This window comes from Diabrotica undecimpunctata, chromosome 10, assembly GCF_040954645.1.
Source record: "Diabrotica undecimpunctata isolate CICGRU chromosome 10, icDiaUnde3, whole genome shotgun sequence".
Taxonomy (NCBI): Eukaryota; Metazoa; Arthropoda; class Insecta; order Coleoptera; family Chrysomelidae; genus Diabrotica; species Diabrotica undecimpunctata.
The window spans coordinates 2,028,153-2,040,175 of record NC_092812.1 but is presented as its reverse complement, the minus strand read 5'-3'; the positions used below and the strand labels follow the sequence as shown (position 1 = coordinate 2,040,175).

Below are 12,023 nucleotides of genomic sequence, written 5' to 3'. Positions count from 1 at the left end.
CCCACCTCTAGTTTCTTAGGATCGAAACCAGAGATCTCAGATCGGAACTAATCGGAACTAATCGAAACTAATCGGAACTAATCGTCTTACTACTGGGCAATGGGCAGCAATAAGAAATATGGAGGGGAGACCAAGGGGAAATATGATTGTTATCTTTGTCTGTTCGCTGAAAATATGATTTTATATCTGCGTTAGATATCCTGTTAAATTTTACCATACCGACCATAAAGTTTTACCTTCACTGTATATATATATATATATATATATATATATATATATATATATATATATATATATATATATATATATATATATATATTTATTTTCTCCTCACATTTGTGTTAAATGCGTGTGCGAATAATTTTTAAAAGTAGCAGCATAATGTTTGTTTGATTCTTTCAATTAAGGTACGGCGGAACTTGTTTTTAATTCCTTCTTGGTTTACGTTGGGCTCCATGAGATACTAATACAAATTTAAAACAGATATGGATAAATAAAGGCACAACTCCTGGTCAAATTTTCCATTTTATAAAGGCGGTATTTCATAGACATCAAAGTTCAATCAACAAAGAAGAAGCATTTATGCCTTCAAATGTAGAGTAAGCAGTCCTTTATAAATGGAATTTAGAAATGTGTTTTTAGACTATAAAGTTATTTCCAAGCATTTCTCTGGTTGCATAATGTGATATAGACTGTGAAATCCATGAAAAAAAAAAAATTAAATGTGCAGAAAATAAACCTAAGCAAAAAAAATTGCATTATCTGTTCAGTATTGGATAGGTTGATAATTTCGCCTTTTTAGTGTAAATAGCTAATAAAATTATTGTTTTCTTAACTTAATTATATGTACTTACTTTTCCAGATAATAGAGTTTTGAGATGGTTGAGAGGATCTATGGTGCTGACCGCATCTTGTATTTCTTTTTTTCCATTGAAAGTTACGTATTTCGCTTCATTTCCAAATATTTTATACCCAAGGGCAATCTGAAAATATTGTACCACACAATTTTAGTAATATTATAGCTACTTCGCCTTACGATATTGGACTTAATAGCAAATAAAAGGGAAACAGTACAATTAAAACTATAAATCAAATTGTCAAAACATAACTCAAAAACCGATTTTAACAGAAGATCTTGCTTGGCCTGGGCAGCATTTAGACGACTACAAGCAATTTTTAAAATAGAGCATACCGAACACTTAAGGAAAAGTCTTTCGACCGTTTTATACTACACGTCGTTACAGCGCTAAAATATTTTTGTATTTACAAAACGTAGTACGAGTTTTGCAATATATTTACTTTATCACAAAAATTCTAGTTTTTGTTAAACGTCGTAAATGTAAATGTTTGTTAAGTCATAAATCGGACGTAACAAACATCTTATTGCATTATACAAACAACTCTTGGATTAGATCAAAAATAATACTTTTATTAGATTGAATTTTAATGGCAAATAAGTAAATACTTGGAGTTCGGCCCTGATAGCGATCAAATCTACAACGTTATCAGCTGTCCCGAAATATAGTCATTTTAAATGGTAAAAACAAATCATAATTTAATATTTTATACCTCTACGACAAATTTAAGTGCATTAGTTAGTGCTGACAATATTATCTCAAGTGAGTAGCACTTCTTTTCGTATTATTTTTGTAACAATAACAAAATAACCTTTAAATAGTACCTACGTAAAGAGATAACAAAAATTCCAGTTGGGTCTTGACCAGTTTTTTGGACCGGCCACAGGACCGGCTCAACTTCTGATCAAGAAAATTAATTAAAATGACTTCATACAACAATAATACTACACACAACTCCGTTAAACGCAATTACTCAGATGTCGTAAATTATTTTAAACATCCAACAAAACAACAAGCAATAGTCATTTCTAGCATTGAAGGCACAAAAATCCATGATTACGTCGTAGCTGTTGGATCACTGGTGGGTCCAATTAATGTACTTTTTGCCTCAAGAATTGCTAACAATAGGATATGCATATATCTCTCTTCAAAAAACACTGTTGATGCTCTTCTTCATTCTCATAAATATATCGAAATAAATGGATGTAAAGTCGATGTAAGAAGATTAATTTCTCCAGCCCAGAGACTTCTAATATCTAATGCATGTCCTACAATCCCGAACGAAAAAATTGAAGAAGAATTAGAAAAACTTGGTATTCACACTGTATCTAAAATGACTTTTCTTCGAGTAGGTATGTCTGAAAGTGAGTACAGTCATGTTCTGAGCTTTAGAAGGCAATCATTCATTACACCCCTGGAAAATATGTCTATTCCTGACTCTTTTACCATAACTCATGATAATACTTTCTACCAAGTATTTCTCTTCATAGACGGATTCAGTTGCTCCAAATGTAAAACCATTGGTCATCAAGAATCAGAATGCGCTAACATTTCAAACCAAACTCATTTAACTACCCTCTTAGATTCAACTCAAACCACATCAACATTATCTAAACATCATCAACCTAATGATACCCTTTCAACTCCCCTCTCAAATTCAACTCTAATCACATCGTCATTATCTAATCCTAATGAACCTAATGATAAAATATCTCAATCTATGGAAACCGACCTCATCCAAAACATATCTAAAGAAAATCCAAACACTTCGTCTTCTTCTTCCAAAACAACATCACCAGCTGTAAATAGCACTGAAAATACTACGGAAACCGACATCATCCAAAACATATCTAAAGATAATTCAAACACGTCGTCTTCTTCTTCCAAAACAACAGCACCAGCTGTAAATAACACTGAAAATACTACGACACCAGAAACATCAATAACCTTAAATAATGCAGTCAATTCTAAACAGCTAAAAAGACATAGCATATCATCTCCTGAAATTAACGATGACAACCCAAAAACCGACTCATCCGTTTTTAATACCCCTAAACAAAATAAACCAAAAAAGAAACCCAAAACTTTTTCCAAAACCCCCCGCGAAGATGTCATCCACTCCCTAGAATCCATCAAAGACAAAATCGAAAATAGATCACCTCCATTTATACTAAACTTTAATGAAATATGTGATTTTATGGAAAATGTTTTAAACTCTCATAACCCTGAATTAACTTCTAAAGATTACTCCAATGAACCAGAGGAACTAATTCAAATCCTTAATTTTGTTTATTGTTACACCCAAAATTCTAGGTTAAGAAATAATATCACCCGACTAAAGAAAAAAATAAACCCTAACCCTTCTTCAGCTGACGAAACTGACGAATCGTCACTAGTTGAAAAATAATTAACGGATGACTAATTCATTTATAGTGCAATGGAACATAAATGGGTTTTATACCCATTATGAACAGTTAAAACTACTAATCGGCGAGCTTTCCCCTTTAATTCTTTGTCTTCAAGAAACCCACTTTAAACAAAATAACATAAATTTAAAAAATTTTCAATGTTTTAATAAAAATCGAATAGCTCAACAAGCTAGTGGTGGAGTAGCTATTTTCACCAGAACTGATTTGGAAGCTAAACCGATCGCGCTAAGTACTAGTCTTGAAGCTGTAGCAGTCTCTATTACCTATCATAAAAAGATTAACATATGTAACATTTATTTACCACACCCTAGTAATCTAGATATGCACGAATTAAATAATCTTATAGACCAAATTCCACATCCTAAATTAATTTTAGGAGATATGAACTGCCACCACCCGGCATGGGGAAGTCACAAAACTGATAAATACGGTAACTTATTGAAAAACCTAATTGATTGTTCTGATTTATTGTTACTTAATACAGGGAATCCAACTAGATTTAATTCTTATAACGGTTCATTTTCCGCCATTGATATATCCTTATGCAGTCAATCACTCTCAACTACATTGTCATGGAACACTTTGAACTCATTATATAATAGTGACCACTTTCCAATTTCTATAACATCAGATCACATTCATCCCCTTGATTTCCCAATATATCAGTCCTGGAAATTAAAAAATGCAAATTGGGCATCCTATCAATCCTATATCAATAATAAACTTGAAAACTTCCATTTAACCAATGATATAAACTATGATATCACCTCTTTAAATAATATTATTATAGAAGCAGCTTTAGAAAATATAGGAAAGACAAAACCCTGTAAAAGGCAACCCGTACCTTGGTGGAATAGTGAAATTGCAAAAGCACTCTCATCTTGTAAACATGCCTTTAATAAACTTAAAAAACATAATACAGACGAAAACTTACTTAATTTTAAAAAACTCAGAGCTGAATCAAGATATCTTATGAAAAAAAGCAAAAAAGATACTTGGAAAGACTACGTATCGTCCATAAATTCATCAACACCTTCACAGGTTATTTGGTCTAAAATTCGGAAACTTAAAGGTACCAACTCCTTTAGGCATATCAATGCACTAACATATAATAATGAGATCATCACCTGTAAAAAAGCTATTGGTGAAACCTTAGCCGAAGTTTACCAAGAAAATTCTAGCGACCAAAATGTAACGCCGGAATTCTTATTACATAAGCAAAATATAGAATCATTCGAAATCGTTGATAAGGAATCTGGTGATCCATTAAATGCTACCATAACTCTTCAAGAACTAGAATACTCTATTGTTAACTCCAAAAACACATCCCCAGGGCATGATGATATTCCACCAATATTCATAAAACACCTACCTTTCAGAGCAAAAATAATATTGTTAGATTTATTCAATACCTGTTTTTTAAATCATAAATTTCCAAAACTCTGGTCTCAGTCAATAACTATTCCCATTATTAAACCCAATAAACCCAAAGATATACCCTCATCGTACCGTCCTATTTCTCTTACATGCAGCATGTGCAAAATACTGGAAAAAATTCTAAATCTCCGTCTAACATGGTATTTAGAAACAAAAGATCTCCTTACCCCATTTCAGAGGGGTTTTCGCAAGGGACGGTCTACATTAGATAATCATATTTCACTGCAAACCTCAATCAATGAAGCCTTTGCAAACAATCAGAAGTTGATTGCAATCTTTTTTGACATAACCCAGGCTTTTGATAGGACATGGAAACACTCTATATTAGCAACACTTAATAATTATGGAATTCAAGGTAACATGCTTGCTTTTATAAAAAAATTTTTAAGTAATCGTTCTATACAAGTTAGAATAAATGGAATCATAAGTTCTCCAAAAACGCTAGATAATGGAATCCCTCAAGGATCCATTTTAAGTCCAACCCTATTTTTAGTGGCTTTTAATAGCATCATAAATGTAATCAGAGCTCCTATTAAAGCTAGCATTTACGCGGATGATATTGTTATTTACACCAAATCTAATAACCTAGTTTCAGCAAGAAATATATTACAACTTATGTTAAATCGACTTCAAAATTGGGCATTACAAACCGGATTCAATTTTTCTGCAGAAAAAACTCAATACGTAATTTTTAGTAAAAATAACACTCACCATACAATTAATTTAAGATTAAATGATTTACCTATAAAACAGTCAACAGAAGTAAGTTTTTTAGGCCTAACTTTCGATAAAAAATTAAATTGGAATGTGCATATTAATAAATTACAACAAGCATGCCAAAACCGGTTAAACATACTTAAAATTTTATCTAATAAATTTTGGGGTGCCGACTGTAAAACATTAATTAACCTTTACAAATCATTTATTAGAAGTAAATTAGATTACGGTTGCATATCTTACGGTGCTGCAAGCAAAACTGCTTTAAAAAAACTAAATAGCATACAATCTACAGCTTTGAGATTAGCACTGGGTGCCTTCAGAACTAGTCCTATTAGTAGCTTACAAGTTTTAGCGAGAGAACCACCTCTATATATTAGACGCCAACAACTATCCCTAAACTATATAGGGAAAATATCAGCAGAGAAACAACATCCAGTATTCTCCCAAATTTGCCATCCGAATATTGGTTCTACAAAACCAACTAAAAATAGTACTCCCCTTATAGAACGAATAAAATCTTCTAACTTTGATATGGATAAGCTAAATCGATCTCTACAAGTCAGTGTAAATTTTCCTCCATGGATAATCCAACCACTTACCATTGATTTAACCCTCACAAAATACCCCAAATCAACTACAAATCCGATTTTCATTAAACACTTGTACTCCGAAGTGATATCTCATTATCCTAAGCATCTCCAAATTTTCAGTGATGCCTCTAAAGCTCATGACGGACATGCTGCTGCATACTACTGTAAATACACTACTCACACTATATCCATACCTACAAATTGCTGCATCCTCACAGGCGAGACCACAGCCATTTTGGAAGCCTTAATTTTCTTCAAAACGCGTAGTGAGAATAAATGTGTCATTATCACTGACTCATTAAATGCTCTATTAGGTGTAAAACAAATATACCCTACAAATCCAATATTTCGGGCTATAAAAAATGAGATAAATGTAATCCAATCAACTCGAAAAGAAGTAGCATTTATCTGGGTACCGTCGCATGTAGGAATAGCTGGAAATGAGAAAGTGGACAACCTAGCAAACACAAGTCGAATAAACTCACAATACACAACCAAATCAAGAAATTACCCCTACTCCGATCTTAAAAGCCTAATTAAAGACCACTGTATGAACATATGGCAAGACTACTGGAAAGATTCAGGAACCAAACTATATGAGATTTATCCCCTTGTGAAGACCATCTTGAATAATCCATCCAATAGAAGGGATCAAGTAATAATTAACCGACTAAGAATTGGACACACTGCACTGACCCATAGATTCTTAATCAACAAAGAACCTTCTCCAACCTGCAGAAACTATTCTCTCCCATTGACGGTGAAGCATATTCTGACTGACTGCCAGTACCACGAAGAAACAAGAAGAAAATATGGAATCTCAGATGACATCAAAACCACCTTAACCATAAACACTGACCATGTAATAAATTATTTAAAAGATAAATACATAACGTTTATATACATATATTTAATGTAAATAAAATGAACTTTTGTGTACGTTACTCCACTAATAACCCTTCGTGGTTGATGTGGATTATATGTTTTTTCTAAATAAAAGAAAAAAAAAAGTAAATACTTTCTTAATGTAAACTTGTAAATGTTTTAGAATAATATTAATTTGTAAGCAGAATATAATCAAATAAAAGTATTCGTTTTTAGTTTTTCTATATTTTGACGTGACAACGTCTTAAATTAGGTTGTGGCTCGGAGTCATTCATGAAAAAGTGTAACGCCCGCTCACGTCTGTTACGATGAGTCACCGAACGAGAGAGAGGCCCGCCGGACCGGCGAATGCCTTGCGTCTCTCTCCCACTCAAACATGATCGGCCCGCTGCGCGCGCAGCACTAGAGAATTAGGCGCGTTGAATCGGTGCGTGCTTGTGTCTCTGTCTTTCTCGAGCGTTCTTGGCGTTCAAGACACATTACAGCAGAAACACTTCCTTTCATTTCATATTTCTCCTATCATCGTCCTATCCTCAACAAAATCACTCAAATAGAAATTAGTTAAGTTTAAGTTTACATGTACAATGTTTTAGTAAACAAAATATATTTCTATAGTTAAAATTTGTGCAATTCTTATTTTCATTCAATTCCTTGTTCCTATTGTGCAATTTAATAATATTCATATCAATAAATATTCTACCGAGAAAAAGACGTTGTCACGTAAAATCTTCGCCCGTAAAACCGACTTTACAGGCAACAGATTTTTTTTTACCCCATAGGATTTTCTACATTGACATTGACATTGGTAGCATAGTATAAAAAAGAAAATAGTATGGACACTCGACAGGCGGGAAAAAGTACGCGTATCATTTAGCGCAGGCCATATCGCCATATTGAAAACAGGCCCACCGCTAGTGACATCTGACTGGTATTAATGTGACGTGTTTCGTGATTTGTTTGTTTATTTCTGTGTCGTTTTATTTTTCGTTTAATTAAGTCTAAAAATAGTTCTTTTTAGAACTAAATTGTATTATCCAATTTCAACTTCGTATATTATATACGTAGGTATATATTAGTTATATTAGTTTTGTCGTTTCCAAGAGATATTTGTAATTTCATTATGCCTGGAGACCATTGTGCTGTGAACACTTGCAAAAATTCAGGTTCGAAGACGGGAGGTACGTTTTTTACGTTTCCCAAGGATCCTCAAAGGTATGTATTTCTTTTGTCAATATCCGTAACTAATAAACGTAAATTACAAGTTTAAATGATTTAAGACTGGTTCATTTTTGAAGACCCCTACTTTTTGCTGTACCTCTACAACTATTAAAATAATATTTGTGTACTTACTTTTGTATATATATTTATATATATATATATATATATATGTATATATATATATATATATATATATATATATATATATATATATATATATATATATACATATAAATGATATTTCTATTTTGTTATGAAAGTTCATAAAACTCAAATTTGCTAAATTTTGTAATCTATAATGATTAAATTTTCACGTAGTAATATTTTTTATCCATTTTATCTAGTCAATTTTCAATAATTTTCAAATTCTTAAAATATATTTGTTTCAGGGCACAAACCTGGGCACGAGCTGCTGGACGGGAGAATTTATATGTAAAGCTTCCAGCTTTTCATAAATGTTATCAACTTTGTCATCTACATTTTGATGACAATTGTTTCTTAAATTATCTCCGTAACAGGCTTAAGTCTACTGCAGTTCCTACCATTTTTTCATGTATGCAGGGATCCTCAGACAATCACCGTGATCATTCATATTCACTTTTAGGTAAGTTATTTTCTATTGTTTTTTGGTAAATACTTATCTATTATTTTTAAAACGTCACTGTCCAAATGTAATAGCTACGAAGAGTCTCCAAGTCCAATGTCCAATTTTAATATTAAATATCATGACCTACTCTTGAATCACATTTGAATCATGAATGGATTATATATAATCCATTTAGCATATAACCACGCTATTTAAATCATATGTGATTCATTGGACAATGAAGTTTTAAATATGTTGGTTATCCCAAAAAGATATTTATTTTTAATATCAGATATTAATGTTTCATTATAAGACATCAAGTGCAAAACGTTATTAAAATTAAAAGGAGGTTTCTAAACTATTGAAACCTATGTTTCAATTTTAAATAGTGTTCCTTATGTTATTATATATCAAAGTTAAGAATGCTCTACAGGTTATACATGGTTATTTAGTCTGTTTGATCCACTCTATGTATAATCCTATTTTTTAAAAACAGTTAAAAATAAAAGTTGTTAAAAGTTATATGAATTTTAGTACTAGTAGTAAACATTCATAGGATTCATTCATAACAAGTGATAGAATTAGCACTCTTTTTCCAAAAGAAATATACAATACATTATAACATTTTTAAATTGGACTTTTTTCTATTATTACAAGAGTATTGACTTATGTATAATACATTTTTTTCTGTTTACAGATAATGTAGACAAATCAACTTCACCACTGTCAGAATTTTCTCCAACATTGAGCACTCAAACACCTTTACTTCTATCTTTCCATACTCCAAGGAAGGAAGTTCTCAGATCAAAAGTAAAGGAATTGAGAAATGAAAATTACCGTTTGTCCCAAAAAATAAATGAACTTGAGAATCAAGTTATAAAATATTTCAAATAAATCTATACAAAATAAATTAATTGTTTCGAGCAATAAATAGATTTTTTTACTACTAACATGAAAAATTACTATTATTTATTTAATTACTACAAGAAGTAAATTTTCTCTCTGTAGGTAAACAGTATTTACTTTTTTACCTAGGTAAGTAATGCAAAATAAGTGTTAGTATAGTGCCATGTAGTTGTTTTGATTTGTTGATTTACTTCTAATAAAAGTATTACAATGCCTTTAACTTCTTTTGCCGACACTGTTCACAATAGTGAAGTAAATATTCCCTCAGAGAACTCTGTTACAGGAAATGCAGAAATACATAATGGTTTGTAACAATTGTCCAATTAATTATAATTTTAACCAAATTTCCATGTTCCAAGTCTGGTTTAATACATGTTCATGTTCCAAATATTACAAATAATAGTTTTTTTATAATTGTTTGTTTTTCAATCATTTTTGTTTAGAATAAATTAAGCTTACATTAAGAATAAGCTAATATATAAATGCTAGTAGCAAAAAAATACTATACAGTTGTGGTAATCTGAAAACTGTATATAGCACGCATAATTAGTGCGAAAAGAACAGTATGAGGTTGTTCTACTAGCAAAGAGAAGCCGAATATAGTATGAAACTAGTACCGACTTACGAGCTTGTTTTTAACACTTATTAGATTGAATTGTAGTTTTTTTAAAGTGACATTCAGTTTTGATAAGGAAAACGTCAAATATACGTCTATTTTTTCATTAGTAATGAAATCACAATCAATCTAGGTTTTATCACAAGAAATTCTCGAGATATTTCGGTACCCACATATAGAATTTTATATCTTACTTTTATTTGTGGCATCCTGTCTTATGTTTCTAGAGAATGGTCACCATACTATTTTAACTATATTTACACCCTCGAAAAAAGTTATTAGGTAAAAACCTAATAACCGGTTTTTACTTTAAAAATAAAAAACCGGTTATAACCGGGACAAAAAAACAACCAATAAAACCGATTATTGCGAAGTAAAATAACCGGTTTTCGGTTAAAACCGGTAGGTTTTTCCCATCCCTAACTCATACTGGTAAGCCACATAGCCGCTTAAAATCTGTTAACAGTAATCTATATAAAAAAAAGCAAACAAGACGTAGGTATCAAAATCTGTGTGTATAATTTGTATTAGCGTCGGTGTGTAATTTACGAAAAAATTCCGATATACCTTGTTCTACAATAAACGTCAAGGTTGTCGATATGTATATTTAAAACATAATTTTATAAAAACTTGGCTGTTGAATATGAAAAACCGCAAACTCGAAGTACCATAGCGCATAAACGAATTACCGTATTCACCCAAAATCTGAAAAATAAATATGTTAAAATAATATACACAGAACGCAAAAGGATATTTTAATAATTTGACAATATCAATGACAGAAATTTCATGACCATATACATTTGCTTGTACTATAATTGTTGGTACAGACACTTCTTATCAAAAAAAAAATTGTAAAACTAACATAGAAATACGTGTTTTAGCATGTTTTTTTTAAGGGACAAAGAAAATCGACATTTTTATGTTTTGTTTATTTTTAATTTTAGTCACTTTATACCATTTTTTCTTAATAGGTGAGTTAAAAATATTGTCTTTTTACCATGCAACGACGATTAACCATGCAACGACGATTTAACGTTAGACGAGATGAATAGAGCCGTGGGCCTCCTTCAAGCTGGTATCCGACAAAATCAAGTTGCTGACCAGCTGGGTGTCTCCCAAAGTGTCGTAAGTCGTTTGTGGCGTCAGTTTAGAGACACTGGGAGTCCAGCCGAGCAACATCTAGGATGTGGTTGCTCTACAACCGTCGCTCAAGACCGATATTTAATTTTAAATGCCAGAAGGCAGCCAACAATCACAACACCCGAGCTGGTTAATGAATTACAGCTTGCACATAATGTAACAATTAGCAGCAGTACTGTGAGGAATCATCTCCATAAAGCCAATCTTCATAGTCAGCGATCACTGAGATGTCTACCTCTATCTAGAGGCAATCGCGCTGCAAGATTAACCTGGTGTCAAGAGTTTCAGAATTGGACTGACAATGACTGGGCCAGAGTTTTGTTTAGTGACGAGTCTAGATATGGATTTCATCCAGATTCTCGTCGGACAAGAGTTTGGAGACGACCCGGAAATGGAGAACGATTACGATATCTTCAAGAAGTATATATATACAGAGGCGGTACATTAATGGTATGTGGCGGAATCATGATTGACGAAAGAACTGACCTCATTTTCCCACGTGGCTTTCTCACAAGTCAGCAATATTTGGACACTATTATTGAACCTGTTTTGCGCCCGTTGGCTGCTGCTGTTGGAGGAAATTTTTACTTTATGCATGATAACGCTCGACCACATGTTGCGCATATTGTAACAAAC

General features: G+C 32.1%; 1 protein-coding gene across 2 annotated transcripts in view; it reads right to left on the bottom strand.

The window, feature by feature from the left end:
• The window catches only part of Apoltp (Apolipoprotein lipid transfer particle), a 1,459,665-nt gene that overhangs the window by 1,182,747 nt on the left and 264,895 nt on the right, over window positions 1-12,023 (bottom strand). For both annotated transcript variants that reach the window (XM_072546518.1, XM_072546519.1), the window contains exon 11: window positions 855-983. In XM_072546518.1, coding sequence (XP_072402619.1) covers window positions 855-983 — 129 coding nt within the window. The remainder of the gene's footprint in view (window positions 1-854; window positions 984-12,023) is intronic.